At 51.7% G+C, this 23,323-nt stretch overlaps 10 protein-coding genes across 10 annotated transcripts; 5 read left to right on the top strand and 5 right to left on the bottom strand.

Annotated features, from left to right (window-relative positions):
- Positions 1 to 636: 636 nt before the first annotated feature.
- CC77DRAFT_935746 (Aldo/keto reductase) lies at positions 637 to 1,923 on the bottom strand (the record flags this gene model as incomplete). Its single annotated transcript, XM_018534454.1, has 5 exons — positions 637 to 1,153; positions 1,209 to 1,288; positions 1,342 to 1,599; positions 1,679 to 1,829; positions 1,895 to 1,923. 5 exons carry the CDS (start codon positions 1,921 to 1,923, stop codon positions 637 to 639), a joined length of 1,035 nt encoding a protein of 344 aa, XP_018386270.1.
- A 531-nt stretch (positions 1,924 to 2,454) lies between these two features.
- On the bottom strand, positions 2,455 to 3,687 carry CC77DRAFT_1020486 (polyubiquitin). The gene is made up of 3 exons (XM_018525052.1): positions 3,599 to 3,687; positions 3,311 to 3,538; positions 2,455 to 3,257 (listed from the first exon to the last, which is right to left on the bottom strand). The coding sequence occupies exons 1-3, from the start codon at positions 3,618 to 3,620 to the stop codon at positions 2,590 to 2,592; spliced, it is 918 nt and encodes a 305-aa protein (XP_018386269.1). The 5' UTR covers positions 3,621 to 3,687; the 3' UTR covers positions 2,455 to 2,589.
- A 512-nt stretch (positions 3,688 to 4,199) lies between these two features.
- Positions 4,200 to 5,142, top strand: CC77DRAFT_1031219 (hypothetical protein; the record flags this gene model as incomplete). The annotated part of the gene is made up of 3 exons (XM_018526648.1): positions 4,200 to 4,212; positions 4,803 to 4,877; positions 4,910 to 5,142. The coding sequence occupies 3 exons, from the start codon at positions 4,200 to 4,202 to the stop codon at positions 5,140 to 5,142; spliced, it is 321 nt and encodes a 106-aa protein (XP_018386268.1).
- A 382-nt stretch (positions 5,143 to 5,524) lies between these two features.
- On the top strand, positions 5,525 to 9,156 carry CC77DRAFT_1061411 (nucleotide-diphospho-sugar transferase; the record flags this gene model as incomplete). The annotated part of the gene is made up of 6 exons (XM_018528428.1): positions 5,525 to 6,572; positions 7,830 to 7,853; positions 7,903 to 7,946; positions 8,012 to 8,158; positions 8,212 to 9,088; positions 9,137 to 9,156. The coding sequence occupies 6 exons, from the start codon at positions 5,525 to 5,527 to the stop codon at positions 9,154 to 9,156; spliced, it is 2,160 nt and encodes a 719-aa protein (XP_018386267.1).
- Positions 9,157 to 9,594: 438 nt separating this feature from the next.
- CC77DRAFT_1050209 (hypothetical protein) lies at positions 9,595 to 10,434 on the bottom strand (the record flags this gene model as incomplete). Its single annotated transcript, XM_018527617.1, has 1 exon — positions 9,595 to 10,434. The coding sequence occupies one exon, from the start codon at positions 10,432 to 10,434 to the stop codon at positions 9,646 to 9,648; it is 789 nt and encodes a 262-aa protein (XP_018386266.1). The 3' UTR covers positions 9,595 to 9,645.
- Positions 10,435 to 11,151: 717 nt separating this feature from the next.
- Positions 11,152 to 11,952, bottom strand: CC77DRAFT_1008864 (hypothetical protein; the record flags this gene model as incomplete). Its single annotated transcript, XM_018523562.1, has 2 exons — positions 11,152 to 11,565; positions 11,851 to 11,952. 2 exons carry the CDS (start codon positions 11,950 to 11,952, stop codon positions 11,152 to 11,154), a joined length of 516 nt encoding a protein of 171 aa, XP_018386265.1.
- Positions 11,953 to 14,611: 2,659 nt separating this feature from the next.
- CC77DRAFT_86302 (hypothetical protein) lies at positions 14,612 to 16,128 on the top strand. The gene is made up of 2 exons (XM_018533469.1): positions 14,612 to 15,005; positions 15,235 to 16,128. The coding sequence occupies exons 1-2, from the start codon at positions 14,981 to 14,983 to the stop codon at positions 15,729 to 15,731; spliced, it is 522 nt and encodes a 173-aa protein (XP_018386264.1). The 5' UTR covers positions 14,612 to 14,980; the 3' UTR covers positions 15,732 to 16,128.
- A 393-nt stretch (positions 16,129 to 16,521) lies between these two features.
- On the top strand, positions 16,522 to 18,462 carry CC77DRAFT_935582 (hypothetical protein; the record flags this gene model as incomplete). The annotated part of the gene is made up of 2 exons (XM_018534448.1): positions 16,522 to 17,841; positions 17,902 to 18,462. Coding segments are annotated over 2 exons (1,881 nt in total), but the record flags the coding sequence as incomplete, so codon positions are not given.
- Positions 18,463 to 18,810: 348 nt separating this feature from the next.
- CC77DRAFT_1031215 (heavy metal translocatin) lies at positions 18,811 to 22,486 on the bottom strand (the record flags this gene model as incomplete). The annotated part of the gene is made up of 6 exons (XM_018526647.1): positions 18,811 to 19,035; positions 19,072 to 19,092; positions 19,123 to 20,562; positions 20,653 to 20,721; positions 20,774 to 21,868; positions 22,355 to 22,486. 6 exons carry the CDS (start codon positions 22,484 to 22,486, stop codon positions 18,811 to 18,813), a joined length of 2,982 nt encoding a protein of 993 aa, XP_018386262.1.
- Positions 22,487 to 22,583: 97 nt separating this feature from the next.
- On the top strand, positions 22,584 to 23,222 carry CC77DRAFT_83600 (hypothetical protein). Its single transcript, XM_018533349.1, has one exon. It carries the CDS (start codon positions 22,682 to 22,684, stop codon positions 23,015 to 23,017), a length of 336 nt encoding a protein of 111 aa, XP_018386261.1. The 5' UTR covers positions 22,584 to 22,681; the 3' UTR covers positions 23,018 to 23,222.
- The last annotated feature ends 101 nt before the right edge of the window (positions 23,223 to 23,323 follow it).

The raw sequence follows: 23,323 nt of genomic DNA, 5'->3' as shown, positions 1-23,323 counted from the left end.
AATCAATCTGAGCACCCCGGATTGAATTGGTTTGACCTTCATAGTGATTTGGCTTGATTGATGAGATTGATCGATCAAAAACGCTTAGAATGAATGGCTTGATTGATTAGATTGATAGTATTACAATTGCCTAATTAGGCAACTGCTAAGCTTGTTTTGTAGATTGAAGCTGAGCTGAAGCTGCTGTAGGCGCACGGGGAGCTGTATCGTGGTGTTGAGGATAGAGTCTCCAGTCAATGTCGTTGGCCAAAGGTAACTTCAACTCCAGAAAATTATCACGATACCGCTCCTACGGCAAATCCAAAAGCCTCACGCTCGGGCTGAGTCCGATCAATCTGATCAATCAATCTGGCAATTTTGAGCTTGATCGACTACTATCTTACGATATGCTGGATTGGCTTGGCTTGCAATACAAATTGTCACTGCTTGATTGATCAGATTGATCTGGACTTATTGTTGACAAGTCTGTTAAGTGCGTTGTGGAATCTGCTCAGGGTATAACACCAATCTCCAGTCCTTAAGAGTGAAGCACCCATCACGCATGCTTCCCAACGACTCTCGAGCCTTCTGGTAGTACTTCAGATCATCATTACATGTATTTTGTGGCTATCTTATACAATTGCTTGTTATCACCGTTTAGAAGCCCTGCCTGAACTTGGGTGCGTACACTTCCTCAAGGTACTTTGCATCCTCATCGCTAAGCTTGAAGTTACTGTTCTTCACTGTCTCGTCGATTCTCTCCTTGCTGCTCAATCCGATGATAGGGCAAACACCCTTCTTTATGGTCCAAGCAGTAGCGATACATGCCATGCTAACATTATGCTTCTTCGCAACTTCTTCCACACGCTCAACGATCTTCTTGTCAATGGCATCCTCGCGCTGGTGTACAAGCATGTCGAGGAACTTGTCAGTCTCAGCGCGCTTGGACGATCGGTCTCCCCAGGGTCTTGTGAGGGCGCCTCGCGCGATTGGAGACCAAGGGATAAGGCCGACGCCAGTATCTTGACAGTATGGGATCATCTCTCGCTCTTCCTCGCGGTAGATCAGGTTGTAGTAGTTTTGCATGGAGATGAACTTGTGCCAGCCGTTCTTCTCAGCAATGTTCTGAAGTGTTTGGAATTCCCAAGCGGCCATGGAGCTGGCACCAATGTACCTGGAGGATCGATGTTAGTAGATGTCTCATATGCATTCTGTGCAGGTACACTTACCTGACTTTCCCGCTCTCGACGACATCGTTCAGAGCCTTCATGATCTCCTCTCTTGGCGTATCTCGGTCAAGTCGGTGGATCTAGTGCGAAGTCAGTGTATGTCTCACATGTATTTCGTACCGTCACAACTTACCTGTAGAACATCGATGTATGTGCCTAGTCGCTCCACGCTCTTCTCTACCGCGTCGAAAATGTGTTTGCGGCTAAGGCCGACTTGATTGACCATATCTCCATCATTGGTTGAAACAGCTGCAATCCCTAAGCTGGGATCTTCTTCGTTGACACCGAAGTAGCATTTTGAGAGGATGACGACCTTGTTTCGTGGGATGTTGTATTGCTTCAGTGCTTTCGCAATGATCTTCTCGGAGATGCCGTGGGAGTAGATGTCGGCCTATTCTATGTTGTAAGCTTGTATTTTTCGTTTAATTGCACTCCCTGGGGGATACAATGGTTGGGGTAGTGTGGCTTACAGTATCCCATGTGTTGATACCAGACTTGTATGCATGCTCGAGCAGTGGCAAGCTCTCAGCCTCGTTCAAGACCCATGGCTGCCACTCGGTCGAGCCGAAACTCATCGCACCAAGGATGACCTTTGAGACCTTAAGGCCAGACTTGCCCAAGCTTGATTTCTGTCAGCACCGTCGTTGCTATCACGAATCAAAGCTCAGGAATCGGGACGAGCGTACTTGACGTATTGCATCTTCTGGTCGGCCATTGTTCCAACTGATAATGCTGTGATAGGATATTTCGTTTATAGTGGTAGCTCGTCGAACGGTAGTTCGTTGTATGTTTGTACGGCGGAATGTGATTCTTATATGTGTAGCTGCGGAGGTGACGGAGATTGATAGAAAGACCGCTGGAAGTGCGCGGCTTTGTAAGATCGGAGTGTCAAGCTAATCGGTGGGCCCATAAGTGGTCTCACCGATTCTTACCTGTGGATTGACAGTTGTGTCGCCTATATAGTTTATGGAGATAGTTGATGGAGTTAGCGGAGATATTGGCAATGGCGTCACATGGAGTGGGGTTGTCGGAAATGAGCCGCGGTAGACAAGTGTCATGGTTCCACCATAACCGGACCTCTGCTACACATCAAGTTGTCGGTGATGTGTTGAGCACCGAGATGATGCCCTTGACTGTCCGTGGTTGTAGTGCTGAAGGTTAATATCAACGCAACCAGACACAACATCACAACAGCGACGACACAACAAGAACGATGATGTTGAGAGAACTCTCAGCCCGTAGGCATGCTTGAATGCATTGTTAGGCTTTAGTAGCCGTCTTAAGAACTATGAACAAAACCGACCAGATCTTAGTCCGCAGACCAGACCATCCTGTGAACGCCGTGCAGAACCATCGTCAACCATCATAACCATCGGCGCACCTATTGTCCGCCACGAAGACGGAGCACCAAGTGGAGAGTAGACTCCTTCTGGATGTTGTAGTCTGAGAGCGTTCGGCCGTCTTCCAGCTGCTTACCAGCGAAGATGAGACGCTGCTGGTCCGGAGGAATACCCTCCTTGTCCTGGATCTTGGACTTTACATTGTCGATCGTGTCGCTGGACTCGACTTCCAATGTAATGGTCTTTCCGGTAAGAGTCTTGACGAAGATCTGCATACCACCACGGAGACGAAGCACCAAATGAAGTGTAGACTCCTTTTGGATGTTGTAGTCTGAGAGAGTACGGCCGTCTTCCAACTGCTTTCCGGCGAAGATGAGACGCTGTTGGTCCGGAGGAATACCCTCCTTGTCCTGAATCTTCGACTTGACGTTGTCAATAGTGTCGCTTGATTCCACCTCGAGCGTGATGGTCTTGCCAGTCAGGGTCTTGACGAAGATTTGCATACCACCACGCAGGCGGAGGACAAGGTGCAATGTGGACTCCTTCTGAATGTTGTAGTCGGACAGGGTGCGGCCGTCCTCGAGTTGCTTTCCGGCGAAGATAAGGCGTTGCTGATCCGGAGGGATGCCCTCCTTGTCTTGGATCTTTGACTTGACGTTGTCGATGGTGTCGGATGACTCAACCTCAAGAGTGATGGTCTTGCCGGTCACTGGAAGCAGTATTAGTAGCTGTTTGGGTCGTAGCGGCGGTGTGGCAACTTACAAGTCTTGACGAAGATCTGCATACCTCCACGAAGGCGGAGGACGAGATGCAGGGTAGATTCCTTCTGGATGTTGTAGTCGGACAAGGTGCGACCATCCTCAAGCTGCTTGCCGGCGAAGATCAAGCGCTGCTGGTCTGGGGGAATGCCCTCCTTGTCCTGGATCTTGCTCTTGACATTGTCGATAGTGTCGGAGGACTCAACCTCGAGGGTGATGGTCTTTCCGGTGACTGTGAAGATGTTAGCAGCTGAGGCGCAAGCGGGCCATGGCGGTGGCGGTGACTACGTACGGGTCTTGACGAAGATCTGCATGATTGCGGGTGTGCTGTGTGTATTCGGTAGTTGTTGGGTGTCTGAATGTTTCAGAGGGTGAGTGTAGAAGTGGTGTGAGGAGGGAGGAAGAGAAGCAGGCAGAGGCTGGTTTATATGGGAGAGGCTGAGGCAGTGACGGGGTCAAAGGGCGAGTAATGATGCGGCGAGCGCCCGTGCGCCAATCAGCGCCTGCGCCCGGGAACATTCCGGGACCTTCCACCGCCACGGCAGGCAACTGTCACTCACTTTGCTATCGATGTTTGCTATTATTCAGCTTGTCTCTTCACGGCGGACTTGACTAATCGTTCGTTGTGTCTCCATTGTATTTCTCACACCGTCGTGGCCATCATTCACTATGAGTACACCGCGCAGTTCCCCGCCTGGCCCACCGCCCGTTATCGTCTGGAGCCTGGACCACCTTGCGCCGGACATGTGACGTAGACGCCACCCAAGGCAACTGCGCCTTTGCGGTGCTCAACACGGCGCCTCTGCGGCCGAGGACAGTCATCGACAAACCTTGAACAATCGCCATCCGAGTTCACACGCTGCATCGCTACTTATCGCATCGCTCAGGCCGACATGGTTCGACAGAGTCAACAGAGCATGGATGCGCGATACGACGTCGCGATTACGGACCCGCTTACACGCAGCACCACCCCGCATATACCGGCATGAGCCCGCCCGGGCAAGTAGCCGTCTTCAGTGGCGACTATCGCTTTGGATCGCGTGGGAATGTCCAACGATGGCAATCCGTTATGCGCCAGTCATGCGAGCCTTCGTGGCAACGCTGTCTTGCCCCATTAAAAGGGCTCTCGCTGCAGAGTGTACCCGGTGTTGAGATGCGACAATGCGACCATGGACAGTCTGCGAGCGCATTGCAATAATTCGCATAGTACGGGGACGATTAGGCCAACGGTAAGTGTCAAAGAAGCTGCTAAGACAAACGTCAACGATTAGAGGTGATGTCACACTCGCGTCGCGGGGTAAGCCTCTGCCTTGAACTCAGCGCCGGCATCTTGGCCAACTCACCATCACGATATCCACGATAATTAGGAAGTAACAGTTCTGCGAACACTTCATAAAAACCGAGTCGAGTAATTGCGACATCCAAGCCCACAATGGCGACCCCTACGCTTACCAACCCTTCGTTGACCGCCGCGATATGCTCGCTCGAACACAAAGCCTGGGCAGCTCTGTGTAGTTCTGGCGCCGACCTCGTCCCGCTTCTCTCGAGCAATCCAGTCATGATCTTTCCGGGTGACCTCATCCTTCGGTGTCCTCTCCAACAGTCCATGCAATGCTGCAAGGCCCCGATTTCAAGCCCTGGAAGTCGTACAAACTCAGTCATGACGAGGTGGTCATATTGGGCAAGGACAGCGCTTTGATCTATTATCGCGTAGAAGCGTCAAGAGACAGCGAGACGTTTAGGGCTATATGTTCGAGCGCGTGGGTGCTGGAGGGGTCTACAGATGGCGCGACAGGCGGTTGGAAGATGGCCCATCATCAGCAGACATTGATCTAAGTGCTCGATACTGTCGAAAAATAGGAGTTGGAGTATTGGATATCAACTGCACACAGCTGGTCTGTGTAGAACCTAGAATTGTGGATCATCGCAATACGAAAGAACATAACGAGCTATGAATATTCAATTCAACATACAACTCACATCTACACAATCAATGCTAAACACATTTGGAAGCCTACAATAATGACATTTGTCGCAAAGTCACGAGGATGTCTTGACCCCTAAACCCGATACTTGATCAGACAGACATCTCCACATAGCGCGGGCGCATCACTAGCGGCCGTTCAGTGACGTATGGATCTTCCGAAGTTCCGTAGAACATCTTCAAGGGGCCGGCTGCACATGGAAGTCAGTACTCACCAGCCACATTCCTTTTTCAATGAGGATTGCTGTCCTCAGGCAACTCGGTCAATCTCTCGCACCAGGACCGTTCCACGGTATCACATCAGCAGCAGCGCCACGTTTCAGCACAATGGCAGTCACCTACGCCGCCGCCGTCAGCACGCCCAACGGTGGGGTCCGGCAGCCTCAAATCCAAGCCCGAGCCTGTTCAGACCCGGATCTACGCGCATCCTTTGAGGCAGCGCAAACGCAGCAGCAAGAGCAGACCAAGAAACCCCAACGACCTGGAGCCGGCATCCGCGCAAAGACGAGTTTCCGCGGCTGGAGCACCAAGAAAGAAGGAAAAACTAGCCCAAAGCAAGCTAATAATGAACCCTATGTTGTGGAAGAAAGCCGGCCCTCAGGTCATTACCCTAGGCAGGAGCATAGGCCGAACACGGCGAGCCAAGATGAACAGGTCTACGTTCTTACGCTCAAACTTACGGACTCCCTGGCTAAACCCATGGACGAGATGCGGAATCGGTATTTTCCGAAGCACTTGAATCGCACTGGGGCGCATTTGACGCTCTTCCATGCGTTGCCACATTCGCATATGGATGCGCTGGAGCAGGGGCTCTCGCAGACGGCGACCAGTATGAAGCCGTTTGACGTATCAACGGGCAAACCGTTCCGGATGCGCAAGGGCGTTGGAATTAACGTGGATGAAGGGTACAAGAAGATGAAAGACGTGCATGGAGATTTGCAGTCACAGTGGTCCGCCTTCCTCAGTGAGCAGGATGCAGGTGGCTTCCGACCTCATTGGACGGTCATGAACAAAGTCGATGACGAGCAAAAGGTTGACGGGGCCTTTGCGACGATCAGACAGGAGCTGAGCGAGAGCAACCAGGAGGGGAGAGCTGTGGGGCTGGACCTGTGGAGGTATGAGCGCGGAAACTGGATCTTCGCCAGGGAGTATGTGTTTGGCGATGCTTCTGTCAAGACACCGACCAAGGCGCACACGTCGCCGACGGGGGGTAACAGAACCTCGCACGTGTCTCTTTCTCCAGAGGACCGGAGCCCTACAGGTGGGCCAGGCAAGAGACCGGGTATGTTTAAGCGGGGCAGTAGCGTAGGCGACGCCCTGAGGTCGATGAGCTTCCGCAAGCGGAGTTGAGCTATGAGAGGCATTGCTCTTTGTATATACTGGATGTCTTGGGAGTTTGAGAGTGCTTTTTGTTGGATACTGTATGATAGGATATTAGCATAAAATGTAGTCAAAGTATATTAATGATGTTAATACAAAAAAACCTTTCGGATGGCAACTCAGAACCGAAATCTGATGATGCGGGGGAACAGAGTCTGGTACTCGGTATTCCACGCCCATGGTCGTAATGGCCGAGGGGAGTCCCGCTGGCAGCCAATGTCGCCCTCAAACAAGGAAACGCATCACAGCAATAGCTTGCGAGTAATGTTGAATGGTTGAAAGAAGTAGTGTTCTATTTTATCTACCGTATCCGCCGCTGCGTAAGCGTCATGGGCGCATGATCGTGTGTCAATCTCGCCACGGGAATACGACGCGCGTCGCATAGCCACTGACTTGCAGCAACAACATCGTGAAGTGACTTTGAGGGGCCGAATGGGAGTACCGTGGATATGGACAGATCTACAATGATCATGTGCACCAGCATTGACGGTGACAGGCGGATAAAGCTTGGTCGTGTCCCCAGAAAGACGGCGGTCAGCCACAGCTAGCCACATCCCGCTGGTTCCAGGGGCGCGGATAGCTTCCGACCGCCGTGGGGACCGAGGCGTAATCAAAAGATTCTGAAGGTCCGACGCCTCCAATTTCACGGCGTTGGAGGCACGTGGTGGAGGGTCATAAAACTGAGGCAGAGTGACCAGAAATGAAACGGGCTGGTGCTTGCAATCCACCTCGTGATGAGGTTGCAGCCAGTGCATGTTATACGATGCTAGTCTGGCTAGATGCACAGCAACACGATGCTAGAATTAGAAGCGGATAGGCTGAGCGATCAGGAACGGGGCATCTGGCCACAGTGGCTGCAAGGGCTGAGGACGTTAGGACAGTTTAACGAGGGTAGCGGCCGAGGGGTTGCGCATGCGGTGGGTGAAGAAAGGGGAAATCAGGGAGCTAGAAGCCAGGGAGCATTAGCTCCGCTAATTGTGGACGCGAAGTAACCCATATAACCTACAGCTGGCCTCACCACCGAGCTCCTTGACTTTGACCTGCGCTTTCACACTGCTACTGCTGGTGTTGCTTCTTCTTATATTGCACCTATAATCTTCCCTCGCTTGCACCTTCCCGAGACACAACTCTCACTTCTACTTTCTCACACAACACACAGCACACAACACCGCCAACATGAAAGGTACGCACTCAATTGCGCTCCAAAGACACGCCGCTAACAGCCAATGCAGCCATCATTCTCGTCGGAGGGTTCGGCACCCGTCTGAGGCCTCTTGTATGTCTCCCTCGCTGAGAGCCCCGCGGTGCCAAAAGCAATTGCAGAACTGACGCCATTCGCAGACCCTCACCTACCCCAAGCCGCTCGTCGAGTTCGCGAACAAGCCCATGATCCAGCACCAGATCGAGGCCCTTGCCGATGCTGGCGTCACAGATGTTGTCCTCGCGGTCAACTACCGCCCGGAGATCATGGCCGAGGCGCTCAAGACCGTCAGTATACCCGTTCAATTGTGATCCAGAACACATAATAACCCGCTGCGCAGTACGAGAAGCAATACGGCGTCACCATCACATTCTCCGTCGAGACCGAGCCCCTCGGCACCGCCGGTCCCCTCAAGCTCGCTGAGAACGTCCTCGGCAAGGACGACTCGCCCTTCTTCGTCCTCAACGCCGATGTCACATGCGACTACCCCTTCAAGCAGCTCGCCGAGTTCCACAAGCAGCACGGCGACGAGGGAACTATTGTCGTCACAAAGGTCGAGGAGCCGTCCAAGTACGGTGTCGTAGTCCACAAGCCTGGCCACGCCTCCAAGATTGACCGTTTCGTCGAGAAGCCCGTCGAGTTCGTCGGCAACCGCATCAACGCCGGTATCTACATTATGAACACCAGCGTGCTCAAGCGCATTGAGCTCCGCCCTACCTCGATCGAGCAGGAGACTTTCCCTGCCATTGTCAAGGACGGCCTGCTGCACTCGTTCGATCTCGAGGGCTTCTGGATGGACGTTGGACAGCCCAAGGACTTCTTGTCCGGCACCTGTCTCTACCTCTCATCTCTGGCGCGCAGGAACGCCAAGCTGCTCACACCAGCCTCTGAGCCATACGTCTACGGCGGCAACGTCCTGATCGATCCCTCGGCGAAGATTGGCAAGAACTGCCGCATCGGTCCTAATGTCACCATTGGCCCAGATGTTGTCATTGGCGACGGTGTCCGTCTGCAACGCTGTGTGTTGCTCAAGAACAGCCGTGTCAAGGACCACGCCTGGGTCAAGTCGTCTATTGTTGGCTGGAACAGCACCGTCGGCAAGTGGGCGCGTCTCGAGAACATAACAGTTCTCGGTGACGACGTTACCATTGGCGACGAGGTCTACGTCAACGGTGGTTCCGTCCTGCCCCACAAGTCCATCAAGCAGAACGTTGACAGTAAGCAACCATTCACACGTATCTGACTACATTCACTAACATATACAGCTCCTTCGATCATCATGTAAACGCGAGATACCCGATCGGACGATGTCGACGCAATCCTCTACACCTTTTAATAACGTGTATCTTCTTGTATATTCTGCATACCACCAGCATATAGATTTGCGGTGTTTCTACGGGCGTCTCTCCACTTTTTAACATGGGGTGATTTACGAACGAAAAGCGTCTGGGCTGGGTTGGGATGCTTTTGTCTCTTGGGTTTAGCGATGGATGGGAATTTGGAAAAGGCGATGCTTCGGCATGACATCAGACAGGTGAAGAAGAACATATGTTGTACTTCAAGTATGAATGCAAATCTGCAAAGAACGATGATTGAACAATGAGCAAAGAACGATGATTGAAACAACAAGCTATGGTACACGACATGATTCAAACAATAAGCTACCTCGACCTGACTCACTACAACAAGCTATCTTACGACCTGATTTACTATAACTAGCTATCGTACACGACCTGATTCACTACAATAAGTTACCGTACACCTGATTCACTACTTATTTGTGGCGACCGCAGTTCCACGTCTCACCCTTTGGCACAGTCTTCTGGTGCCCGCACTGGGCGTTCTTCTTCGTCCGACCATTGCACTGCACTTTCTCTATAGTGTTTGCTTTCTCGCGCCTGAGTTGTCTTGGGGTCTTATATGTTGCCTTGCACTTTACTAGCGGTGTCTTATTCTTCTTGACCCTGCCGCCTACCGTGGTTTTGTGTGCTGGCTTGGACTTTACCGGCGATGCCTTGTCCTTTTTCCCTTTCTTGTCCTTTTTAGGTGTCGGGGTTTTGACGATTGGAGATGTAGGGGGTGATTCCGGATTCTCATCAGCCAATTCTGATGACGCTGATGGCGCGGGCGATGATAGCCCTTCTGAATCATCTTTCGCGTCTTCCGTATCTTCTTCAGTGTCGTTTCCAGTGTCTGCTTCAGTGTCACCTTCCGCATCCTCAGGCCAGTAGAAAGACGACGTTGTGTCTTCTGGGGGATGTTCAAAGTGGTCTTTCTTCTTGGGTACATATAAACACTTCCGGGGCTTGCTGTTGCGTGTTGGTGCTGGCGTGCGTGATCGGCTGCCGCGTGTTCGAACTGCAGTGGGTGGAGGGGATGGAGTAGGGGAGCAGAGTAAGGATGGTGGGGATGATAGAGGAGAGGTAGAATTCCACCATTCTGGCATCACTCCGGGAGCGTGGGTGTGCTCTGTTGGTTCTTCTGGTACTTGTGTGTCTACTGTCTCCTCCGAGTCGCTATATCCTCCCAATATGTGGGGAGCAAGAGTTTTGCATCCACCCATGATTGAAGTTGTAGCTTTGGTTGGAGTGGTTGTTTGACCAGGAACCGTCAAGGAGTAGACAATATATAGTATGGAATCCCAAGCGCTATTAGATGACAGGCAGTCGATGGTTATACTTACAGTTGTAGTGAGATGCGTTGTTCGTGATTGACACAAATGTGTTTTCAAACAATGGTAGGATCTGGTTTCTTTGGCCTGGATAAAGAAGTGAAGTTCTTTCGACCAAGGCATTGTTCTAAGCTTTGTGGACATGGCTCTGTCCTTGGTCAATGAACAGGTCCATCAAATGTTTCAATCGTAGCTGGCGTCTAATCTCAATAGTAATTACTCCCTCAAAGACTGCAACTCCAAAGGCGATGCTGTTCAGGAAGTCGTGAACCAACATATTTCCCGAACAAAAGGTGTCAGTTGAGACAAAGGACGATCGAGTGACTGAACTGTAGATAGATCCTATAATCCTAATGAAACAGCACAATCATCTTCTGTAAACGTGCATGCATCGTGCAATGGTTTCTTTCGTCATTCCTGGACGCCATTGTGATATGCTGTGAAAGCATGAGGTATGCGCCACCTGGTAAAGCTTCGGCAGCATCACGCTGAATCACTCTGATGAAACTGAGATTATTACTCTTTCATTGACTTCCGCTACGTGCTCGATGTCCAATCTTAGGGCGTTAAGCCACAATCAATTAATCAATCGATATCCAATCTCAGATCTCACGACATGTCCGAGTAGATGACCAGCGGCGGTGAGTTGACCTTTGGCTTGAAATGCGCCTTGATCTTAGCATGTGCCTCATCCTGGTTGTCATAAAAGTCCATGTCCTCCTTGGACTCGAATATGCAACGGGCGAGTAGTGTGTAGCCCTGGCTGCGCTGGTCGTCGTAGGTGGCGTTGGCCTGTGCGAGCTGGATGTAGTTCTTGCCGTCCTGTACAAACATGACGTTAGCATGCTCTCTTGCGATAACAGCACAGCCTCGGGAGAGTGTCGGCGCGGATGCTGTCGGTATATCTCTAGCGTTGTTCCATGGTGAGGGATATTCTAGGCGTCCCATATGTGCGTCGTGAGGCGGAGTTGTTTCCGCGCGACGAGCAGCTGCAGCCGCCTCGTCACCCCCACCCCATTTCTCCTAGCCGCGGCAATATTCCCAGCGGTTACCCGCCAGGGACATTGCTCCGCGCGCTCAAGAGGGTTGACGCCATCGTCCGCCTCGTCTTATCGAGAGGCAGAAAATAGCCCGAGGGCGATTAGAATAATCTGGGGTTCCGAGGTGACGAGATGGTCCGACGTGCAGGGGCGCTATGCACGAGTGGCACGTTCTACATGTGCTGGCCATGACCGTCTAACAGCGGGTATGTACGTAGTTCTGGAACAGGAAAGAGAACTTGGGCGGTCAAGTCATGCTTTGACGTACCTTTTTCGCGTCCTGGGCCAGAGTGTTGTACATCTGGATGGCTTCCTTGACCAGGTCTTGGTCGGGGATCTTGAAGAGGGTGAGGCGGACGATCTTAGGCATCTTGATAGATTGTTTTTGTGGCTTGAATGTAAGTTCAGTAGACGTTTGTATAGTCGAGATAATTGGACGAGTGGTTATCTTATATATGAAGCTGCTCAAGATGTTATATTACCGCTCACTGTCGGACTTCCGGTAGGCGGAGAGCCATATGAAACGTCAACGTCAACCTCGGTTCCCCTACGCTTTGCACAGTGTAGGTGGATCGAGTCGTAGTACACTTTCTGTGTACGCTCTAATTACATTTGCTTTTTTGTAGATGCCGTATTCAGTAGATGGTGTGGGCACGACCGTTGACCCCGCGTATGACGAGTAGTCGTGGTGGGCTGCATCTACGCAGCCAGGCTTGAAGTATGAATTCGAATATCACTGGCTGGAGAGACTGAGCGGTCACTACAGAGACGAGCGGTCACTACAGAGATGAAGCGGTCACTAGGCATGTTCTTGCGTCGTGAGTAGACCGCTATCCGATGCCGGTGAATATCTCCTGCTGGACGTCACACATGAGCGTGAAAGACTGGCCACCGCACCTCGATTTGTGTAATGTGAATGGACCCTGAGAGGTGCAATAACAGATTCGGAGGTTCGGGACGGAGCGTCGTGTCCCATCGAGCATCGGTAATGGACGTCGAAACCCGGCCCCTCTAGATTACCCTGCACACACCCGGCTGTAGCACCACGTCTTACCGCGCGAGGCTGAACAGGAGGGTGAGTATGCTCTTGGTTGGAAAAGGGCTCGAACATGTGGGTCTTCAGTAGCCCGTGGATGGAATCAGGCCGATTCGAAGACGACATGTCCACGACATGACGCCTCCAGGAGCGACGACTCTGCGGTCCAGATGGGCGCCCTCGCGCTGTCGAACAAGTCAAAGAAATGCGATTCTTGCTAATGCGTAGTGTCAAAGATTACTGCGCAGAAAGAGGGGCGCATGGTTGACAGCGCTGGCTTCTTCTTCACCGCCTGTTTTGCAGCTTGGGGCGGGTGGCCGTGCTGGCGCGCTCGCGTCATCCACAGATCTCCCGCGCGTGCAACATAGTTCTGAAGCTCGTTCGACATCTCCGCTCAGATTCTGATGGCCGTGGACGCGCTCGCCCGACTTCAAACACTATTCTTTGTCTACTATGCCAGTGGCGGTTCCTTGCGCTTCGTTGCCGCTATTCACAAGCGCCATCGTCCCGCTCCATGTATCAACCACCATCTTGGATCGGCGCCAGACAGAAGCGGTCGTTACTGGGACCTGGGACCTAGCCATGCACCGCTGCCTGTCGTGAACCGCGCCAGCCTATCGAATCATCCGAATTTTGCGTCCGCTCCACGACGACTTGCTCTGTGCACCCTCAACCTTTGTCCTGATGCTATCCACTTCGGCAGGTCAATTGTCGAGGACACTCTGCAGCCGCCCGATGCATGATCCTCTTTGTGTCAACGTCGAAAAATTCTCCAGACCTGTTCATGTTGAGCTTGGCAGCCTGCCATGTTCGACGTGTTGACATTGGGCAAGTGGAGCCTTTGATGCCTTACCACCAGGGTCCCAGGTCTGTGAACTCCCAGGTCTGTGAACTCTTCATCTCTCTCGATGGACCGGGATCGTTTGCGCAGGAACGCCTGGCCCCTCCAGCAGTCCTTCACTCGTCAATCATCGCCTGGCCAGCTCTACTCCACTACGTTTGCAAACGCGCTCAGACAGTCTCCGCAACAGCCAATTTATGCCTGCATGCACACGGCTTACAGCTAACTTACAGCTAACAGCCGTTGACCCTTTCCCATTTGAGCTGCAGGCGCATTTCCAAGTAGCGATATTCCGAGGACCGTGCTTTCTGCATGTATGCGTTGGCAGTGACGCTTGATGCTTTCTGGTAACACCAACCCCAGGTATCTCCTCGAACCCTCGAACGCATCAATCACCATCTTGCGTTCGCCCCTGGGGCTGCCGGATAGCTCCATGCTATGCCTGTTGTGACGCATGCTCGCTTCGAGCCACTATGCTTTGCATCGTCTTGCAGTCACACAATCGTGTCCAACCCCCCTCCAGTCGCGACTCTGGCGGTTGGTACCCTAGTCGATTAGCAGTCCCATTTTTATGCTGCATGTTTGGCCTGGTCTCTGATCCCTCTCAGACCCTGCCCCTCAAAATCATCCGCGGGTATCACGCATTCTGTCGCCAAGATTTCATGGTATCGGTACACTTGACAAAGGGTGCAGAGTCTGACGTACTTGCGTTCTCCCCTCATTTGCATATTGCATTAGTGGGCCCATTACATCCGGGAGATACGAGCAAAGAGCGCTGTTAGGACGCATGCTGGCCACCTCGTTGTTGATGCGTCCCTCTCAGGCGTCTAAACATGCACAATGCCGATCGAGACATGTCCAGCCTTGAGGAAACGGGTTACAGCAATTGTCTCCGATCGCCAGCCGTTTTTTTACAGCGCTACTGCGCGCAGCACGGTGGCAAGAGCGAACCGGTCAGACTGTACCTTTTGAGGTTTGAGTCTCTTGCTAGCTAAAATTCTGGAACCTCTACCGTTGGCTACTTGCCCGCCAGCACATACTATGGGTCTCCCTCATTCAGAGCCGCAACAAGACCCGCAGATTATTCATTTCCACAAGCCCAATTGCCCCTCGGTTTTTACTGGCGGGCGAGACGCGCTTGGATACATGCTACACTCGCCTGCTGCAATATATTGCTGGATCCCACAGTAGGCACATATGCTCCCCCCATCCCCGTCCGACTGACTGCAAGCCGCTCCCTCTTCCTTGCTCTTCATACATCAACGCTTTCTATCTCTTTTGTACAGCTGTCAATCCTTTATTGGCAACTGTCAACCACACCCTAAAAGTAACAACTGTCGTACAACCACTGCCACGAACACTTCTCTCGGCCTACTATCGTCGCCACCAACGAACGCTTGCCAATTCAGATATACTCCGCAGCAGTAGTCCTGCTTTCAGACTGACAGCTCACCCTCGAAGCGCCGTCAGTCGTTCCAATCGCTCAATTACACGTCAATAATCACATCCGAACACATCAACATGTTCTACGTTATGTACCTGACAGGTTAGTAACAGAACACTTTTTCTTTTTAGACACATGGTACCATATAGTCGGATATCAATCAAGTCATATGAGGATCTTGTCTAGCTACCCGCTGGCGTAAGACGCATGGGTTACAGCCCTGTCTAGTGTAGAAGACCCACACGATAGGGACCCGGAAAACATGTCATCCACGAAATTGCTGCATGGTAGCAGACTGACGAGCGAACTGGTTGCTGACTCTCGGGTATAGGCCTATGCCAAAGGCGCCACTGGCCCGACCCACTTTTCCAAACCTACCGAACACGCTATGGTTATGGTTCAACCGTCAGAGTGAACAACCGAGAGTACTCGACTGACGTGGAGTACGAGAGCGAAGAGCTAGCCAAGAACGCCGCCGCCACTCGAGCCTACATGATCTGCCGCAACTTTTCGGTAAACGATGGAATGTACCCAGGACAACGGCCCGGCCAGGGTGCCCAGGGACTGCCAACACCGATAGGAGCAGGCCGACGGAACACTTCCTCATCCAACGATTACGACAGCTCCAGTACCACCAGTGGCAACACCAGCCCAAGGAACTCTGATTGCGGTCTCGATGCCGCACAGGCGGCTGCGGCAGGAGGCAGACGACCTAGCAAAGCCTCTGTGGCCCCTTCGGGAACCTCGGCATGCTATTGCGGCCGTGGTTATGTCCGTGCTTACGAGAGATGCTCGGGTTGTCTTCAAGAGGCGGGATATAGAGTGTAAGAACATATTGATAGACTACACTTTCTACGGTATAAAAACCGGTACCAAGCAACAACGACACACCAAAACATAACGACGAGCGCATCGAACCAAAAGATTTGAAGAGCCCAAGCTCAGCGATACCACGATTCCTACGAACCTGCATCCTTCACGAACCCTTTACGGCCTGGCCGACGACCCATGATGTTATATCTCTTTTGGGACCGGCTACCTGCTTTCCATCTCGTTATCGAACAGTCTGGGATATGTAACGACTACCATACCCCGGCCCCTTTCGTTTCCCTCTTCCTCTTCTTACCCGGCGGGGCTGCATAGCGACGGCATTGAAGCGTTTTAGCGAAAACCTATTCCTCTTATTGCTTTTCGGATCGGCAACACTTGTCCTTGATCCTGGGTTGGCACTTTGTTCTCCTCTACGAAATTGCTCTCATATATTATGATGATGACCTTTTCCTTTATGGTAGCCAGCTGTTTGAATGATGATTGAGCAAGACCAAAGATGTATGAAGAAGATCACATGATGGTTTTGGCCGTACGGCTATATAACGATGACGTTTATGACGGCTACGGAATATACACCTTTGTTCTGCTACATTGAATTGATGAATGTGCGCTTTCTGTTCAGCTGAATATCCAGCACAGCCCCAGTAGGTATTCCGCGCGATTGGTTCGCTTTAATCACGTGCAACCTGCAGACAACCTTGCCAGCTGAAATGCATTCATCAGCCTACCGGCACAGTGACATTAACCTCATGCACGCTCTCGCGAACTACTGTGAAGCGCTGTACGGAATATGTATTCCCCACTCGACGCCACCCGGAAAGAGATACGCCTACTTCATGTTCACTCAGGTGCCTGGAACGACGACGTCAAATGCCACCTGGAGACGGTCTCACTCAACGACAATCCAAAGTTTAACGCCATCTCATATGTGTGGGGTGATCCGAATATTACATTGCCGATCACTATCGATGGCGAACCGTTGGCCATTACACGAAACTTATGCAACGGGCTCCAGAGACTGCGAAAGACGGATGAAACTTTGATTATCTACGCGGATGCAGCGTGCATCAACCAGTCGGATGTAAACGAGCGATCTCAACAGGTGCAGCTTATGGGCGAGATATACAGTTCTGCTCAGGAAGTCTTCATCTGGCTGGGTTATGGACGTGAATCACAAGCTCCTGTAGCACGACCAGATATCATCCACTGGTTCAAAGACGGCACAGACATGAAAGTTCTAGAATCTTACTTCGAGAAAGATGACCTAGAACACCAGCCAGATGAAGAGACAGAAGACGCACTCGGACTCTTCGTCTATCTGGGGACCCGTGCTATGGATATACATCTATCCGAAGTGCCGTTCTTTGACGTGAAAGAGCGCAAATTGATCCCCAAGCACAAATGGCCGGCGGTTGTTCGAGCTGGGAACACGTTACTCTCTAACCCTTGGTGGACAAGGATCTGGGTCGTTCAAGAGACAGTTCTTGCTCGTGAGGCCACTGTGGTTTACTGCAACATCACTGTCCCGTGGAAGGTAGTTACAGATGCAGTTGAACTGTCAGATCGTCATGACAAATACTGCTGTGAGGAGCTGAAGTCATCGCTACCATACAGTGACGTCGAGATCATAGATCAGTTGTTATCCAATATGCACAGCGGTGCAGGAATGATGAAGGAGATGAAAAATCGAGGCCGGAAATTGAGCTTGCGTCAGATCATGCGTCAAACACATCTGCGCGATGCGGTGGATATTCGGGACAAGGTCTTTGGGATACTCGGGCTAGTAGATGATTGGCGAGGCGCATCTCCCGTAGCCCCTGACTACAACATGTCGCCGAAAGAAGTATTCATGCAAGCAATCCTCCACGACATTGAGACTGGCGGCTCATTGGGATTTCTGATGGGCACCACCATATCCGGAATACCAGGAGTACCCTCCTGGGTTACTGAGAGAAGCGTAAGGACCCCGGATCACACTCAGGCTGCAAGAGTTAGAGACGGTTGCTCCTTACTGTTCTCCGCAGACGGTCGCTGCGGGGTCAACGTCGAAAGGCGAGACGATATTCTCATGGTTGACGGCTTTGAACCAAAGCTTAGAATTTCCCGAGTCAGTCCGATTCTTTCCAGTCCTGATACTAGTCCGAAGGCCTATGTCGAGAATGTCAAGATATGTTATCGTATGGTTGGGCTTGGAGAGGAAATACACCTTCCCCATTCACGGAGACAAACACAAGAAGAGTGGTTCTTGAGAACAATGGCTCAGGATTGTTGGATGTGGTCATCTTTTACAAGGGATATTTGGCATCGGCCTGAGCACTCAGGAAACATCTTCAAGAGGCTCGGAGACATAGATGTGGCTTGTCTCAGTAGAGCGTTTTGGAGCTGGCTTAAAGCTCGAGCGGAGAACAAAGAGATCAGAAATACGCGGTATGAGAGCGACGATGATCATATCCGTGGCTTTCTCCGATCTTGTGATATGAATAGCGCTTATCGAAGATTCTTCATCACAGAGGACGGCCGCATGGGGCTAGGGCCACCGGAAATGCTTCCTGATGACTCGATCGCTATATTGCTGGGATCGAACGTACCACTCTGCCTGCGGCCGGTCCTGAATGCGTCCCAAGGCCACTACACACTCGTTGGAGATACATATGTGCATGGCTTGATGGATGGAGAAGGCGTTCCACCAAATTGGGAAGACCATGTCGTTAAGATTCACCTCCATTGAGCGAACGTAACAAACGACCTGTTGCAACGGCACAACTGACTACGAAGGGAGAACGAGCGTCTCAAAAGTGGTGCGGGAAAAGAAGCGTTGGGAGAAGACGTGAGATTGGGAAGAAGCTCGTATAATCTAACTTTACCTGTTTTTACGGATTCGTTTCCCAGATACATAGTTGTACAGGTTGCAACTAATAGAGTTGGTAGCAAGGTCTGCCTTTAGGTTGGGTTCTAATTGTGAGAACCACAGCTCATCAAGAATACGCTTGGTGGAGAAAGACTTGGTGCCAGTCCATTCTACGCTATGCTCATAATGCCGCAAAAAGCAAAATACAAATACATCAAGAAAACATCCTCATGACGCACTCCCCAGAAGAAACTTCCGAAGCCTGCTCCTGTCATTCCTCCTCGTAAAAGCATCAACCTGCGCCAACCTCGTCGTTGGGATCTCACAGCACCCAGTACCATCAGCCGAAGAGCTACCACGCGTACGTATACGACGCTCTCGCCTCGGCGCCTCGACCTTCTGATACTCCGCCTCGATCATCCTGTAATTCTTGCCATAGTCCCGCCATCGCATCTGGAATGCAATCAAGACAACGGGCAAGACGCTGACGAGCTCACCCAGCCCAGCCCACTGCGGTTTGATCCTGATTTGGTCGCCTACCTTGACGAGCGCGCCGGCTGCCAGGAGGATGACGGCTACATTGTACAAGGCCGACCAGCTGAAGTTCAGAAGTATACGTCGGTATGCAGCGAAGGAAATGTCGAGTAGGATCAGAATATCGTGGAGACGTGTGGTCATAAGGACTACATCAGCCGCGCTCTTTGCGATGTCTGAGCCTTGGTTGAGATGGACTCCGACATGCGCCTGCTTGAGCGCCACAGAGTCATTCGTCCCGTCACCCACGAACATGACGACTTTTCCGGGTGTTTGGAGGTCGCGTACGTAGTTTATCTTGCCTTCCGGCTTGCAACATGCCTTGGTGTTTCCCTCAGGGATGTAGAGCCTGTTGGCAATGCTAGTAACGGCGCCGGCAGTGTCGCCACTCAGCATGTGCACTTTGACCCCTCGGGCTAGCAGTTTCTGAATTACCATTTCCGCTCCTGGGCGAGGGTGGTCCATCAGCTCGAAGCTGGCGCGAAGATCTCCGCCATACGTGTAGTAGCACATCGTATTGGTCTCTGGTCCCATCACGTTAATATCCAGCCACTCGGCGTTCCCGGCCCGGATCTCAACTCCTGTCTTCGCGCATGTGCCTTGGACTCCTTGACCGGGAACACTGATAATGTTTGTGACTTCCAGAGGTTGGAAGTCTTTGTGGACAAGCCTATCTTGTGCCAGCCAGCTCGAGATCCCCATAGACACAGGGTGCTTGATGTCCTTCAAGAGGCCCATCAGCAGGCCCTTTGTATGAGCGTGATCTGTATGACGGTACCTGGGAACATTAACGACCTTGAGCGTTCCGGTAGTTATAGTTCCGGTTTTGTCAAAGATGACATCCGTAACATTGCGCGCGATCTCGAGCTTCTGTGGATCTCTGAAGATGATACCATATCGTGCCGCTACTCCGCTCGCGATGAGTACAACCATAGGCACAGCGAGCCCGATAGCGCAAGGACACGACACAATTAATGTAGCAATAGCATAGGTGATCGCTGACAGTACCGCACTCCGCCAATCCTTCTTGTTGTGGTACTTGTCGACGAAGAGCCAGATGAGAAAGACTGTGAGCCCGATTGAGGCCATTACAGGCACAAACCAACCAGCGATCTGGTCCGCAAGTGCTTGTGCTCCCGGCTTTGTCAATTCTGCGTCTTCCACCAAAGCTGCGATTCGCTGCACAGAGTTCTCGTGAGGGAGCTTTGTCAGCCTCGCCACCAGGAACCTATCCCCGTTGTTGGTGCCGGCAAAGACTTCGGAGTCCAGGCCTTTCGCATTGGGTTTGAATTCGCCAGTTATCATGGACTCGTCGACATTGGAGCCTCCATACACAACAACACCATCCGTGGCTACCATGGTATGAGGCGGTATCGTGAAGAAGTCACCGTATTGGAGTAGCCGAGTGTCAATCTTGGTTGTCGGGGCGTTGGACCAAGAGTTGGACTCCTCCGGATGGGCAATAAGCGTGACCTGCAGAAGTGAGGAGCAGAATCAGCGCTCGTGTCACCTGTGTCTCGAACGCTCTGGACTCACCTCGTCAACCTGAAGAGATCGGAACGATACCGACTTTGCGGCGCGAAAACGGGCGAACTCGTTGATGGCCTGAAGACAGGCGTCAGCTTTCGTCTTATATGTAAGTAGATATGCCACTAACACGACCCAGCAAGATCAGTGTTACCAGGAGAGTAGACGTCTCGAAGAACGACCCCGTCTCTAGTGGCTTGCCTCTGACTTGGAAGATGTAAGAAGCGACGCTAAAGCTGTAGGCCATTGTCGTACTGAACGCGATCAGGAAGTCCATCTCGAAGACGCGAGAGTGGTAAAGTGACCGCATTGCGCCTGGGAAAAACTCTTTCAAGGCGATGATCTGCACTACAGTGGCGAGTGCTAGGGAGGTGTGTAAACCGGGGAGATAGATTGAGTTGGGAGGACCTCTAGAGCGTCTCCCGACAGGTGTCCAGGCGAATACGAGGACGGGGATCGTGAAGATGAGTGACAGCAAAAACCATTTCAGGGCTCTTATGGTCTGCTTTGCTCCTAAATCAAGCCCCGGGTCTGCAGCCATAGGCGCCAGGCGTAGATCTGGGTCAAATTGACGATAGTGCCTGAGAACATCTCGGGCCCCTATTATGGTTGCATCGTAGTATATCTTGGTCGGTGGTACGCGGATCTTTGGAATTTCGCAATCTCCATCGGCGTCGTCTGTGGTCGTTTCCTTCAGAGTTGTGCTGGTGCGCCCACTTAGCACAGCGAAAGGACGCCACGGCGCTCGTTCAGGGACTTTAAGGCGTATGACACCATCTGGTCGACCGGCGTGCTGCATGCGCCTAGGGTCGGTGACGATGACCTCCAAGACTTGACCGTCGGATACCATCTGCTCCTCGAATCTGTATCCGGTCCTGGTTTCTAGCATCTTGATAACTTTGCTAACCGAGAGACGATTGGTATCCAGCTCTAACTCAACTCGAGCAAGTACAGTGTTCAGCTGAAAGTTCTTGATATTCGGGACGCGTTCAACGATTCGTGAAAGACCCGACTCACAACATCCACACTTGAGGCCATCGATTCGGAGAACGACACGCTCGAAGTTCGGAGGACCGAGCTCAGGGTCATCATGTTCGCCAGAAATCGTGGTTTCCCCTAGATTTTTTAGCGAGGAGTCCACACTTGAGTGATGCAACTCCGAGCAGCAAGTACCCATAGTGTTATGATGGTCATGTGGTTCATCGAAACTAGAGTCCCTCTCTGTCTTGATAGAAATTTGATCATCTTCGCTATGGGTCGTCGCTGGAGGTGAATGGGTTCGGCGTGCTAAGCAGCAACTGGAAACTGCCCAAAGCGGTCGATGATGTGACTTGGCCCGTGGAACAGGCATTGGCGTCGGATCAGGTTCAGCTACTGGTGCTGGATTCTCTATATATTCCTTGGTTTGTACGTGGGGGAAAGGACAATTTCCCCACGGTGGGTTTGGTGCTTCTGATTGGGATGCTAGATCTGGCGCTCCATCAAGGTTCAGCGGTGTCGCAGCGATCTCACTATCCGAAGATGAGGGACTACAAAAGCGTATTCTAGATGGTGCTAGATGCCAAGGCTGGGACTCTGTATGTGAAGAAGCTGTGTTCTCTGGTCTTGACCCTGACGCTTGATTCATGTATTGAACCCCGTTGGTTGGGAAGGTAACAGGCTCCGGCTCTTCAGCCCGAGAATACGAAGAGTTGGTATATGGTGTTCGTACCGGGTACTCGTCCTCATGCGGATTGGGCGCAGGTGATGTTGTTGTCTGATCTTGACTGTCCGTAGGATAGATTCCTTGGAGACGGGTGCGGAGAGTACGCCCACTTACAGCGGTAACCATGGACATCTCCATGACAAGTAGTTCTCGTAATGATAGATTGTGATCCTGGTGTTAATACTAATGTTGATGTTGGCGTTGATAGTGTTGTTCAGAGATGCAAACCAGAGGTGGAAAGACAGTAGGCACTTGGCAATCGTGTCTTCCTGAATGTGGTAGGGGCAAAGGTGTGATATAGAGGGTAGCCACGACGTTGTAGTACTCATAAACATGGACGCTGCCAATACCAGACACCTCTATGACCAACATACTTCGTTCTTCTACCGACTTCTGTATCAAGCTTCTTTGAGAATGATCATAACCCTGAGTAGCGGTAGACTGCTGATACCCACAATCATACTGACACCTGTGGTACACTTTCCACAAGGCGCACAAGCGATACCGACCTGGGTAAGAACGATAGGCTACCGGTTTTATATGGTAGTAACCTTCGTGGCGCTCGGGTACCAGTCTCAAAGAGCACGCCGGCCTGTACGACGAAGCTTATTGCTTCTGAGTTGCACTCAAGCAAACCAGTCTGCAGGTAGTCGTTGTATCTGGCTTTGATGAGGTAAGTGTTGAGTTCACCGAGTACCTTTAGTTTATAGGATCATTTTGGTATCAGGTTGCATAAGTGCGATACATGGTCCATCACGACCAACCGATCTGTCTGTTGAAGTGGTGGGCACGACACATGGGAGCCGCAATGGACATGTGGGGCGCGCATTCGTCTCAAATCGTGGCGTTAGCTGCGTGTGGACCAAAATTGACGACTATGTAATTCAAGCACTGATTCTGGTGGGGTATGTGGTGCACAGAAGCAGACGCGTGAGCTTGGCCCAACACGTGATAGCGCGCTTTTCAAAGATTGCG

Source organism: Alternaria alternata, assembly GCF_001642055.1.
Source record: "Alternaria alternata strain SRC1lrK2f unplaced genomic scaffold CC77scaffold_10, whole genome shotgun sequence".
Lineage (NCBI taxonomy): Eukaryota > Fungi > Ascomycota > Dothideomycetes > Pleosporales > Pleosporaceae > Alternaria > Alternaria alternata.
Note: the sequence above shows the minus strand (reverse complement) of the source record. Positions and strands in the feature narration are given on the sequence as shown.

Coding starts and splice junctions, on each gene's coding strand:
- CC77DRAFT_1020486 (XM_018525052.1), bottom strand. CDS start 3,620: ATGCAGATCTTCGTCAAGACCC. Junction 3,539..3,598: donor GCAGATCTTCGTCAAGACCC/GTACGTAGTCAC, acceptor ACATCTTCACAG/TCACCGGAAAGACCATCACC. Junction 3,258..3,310: donor GCAGATCTTCGTCAAGACTT/GTAAGTTGCCAC, acceptor TACTGCTTCCAG/TGACCGGCAAGACCATCACT.
- CC77DRAFT_86302 (XM_018533469.1), top strand. CDS start 14,981: ATGTTCTACGTTATGTACCTGACAG. Junction 15,006..15,234: donor CTACGTTATGTACCTGACAG/GTTAGTAACAGA, acceptor TCTCGGGTATAG/GCCTATGCCAAAGGCGCCAC.
- CC77DRAFT_83600 (XM_018533349.1), top strand. CDS start 22,682: ATGGACGCTGCCAATACCAGACACCTCTATGACCAACATACTTCGTTC.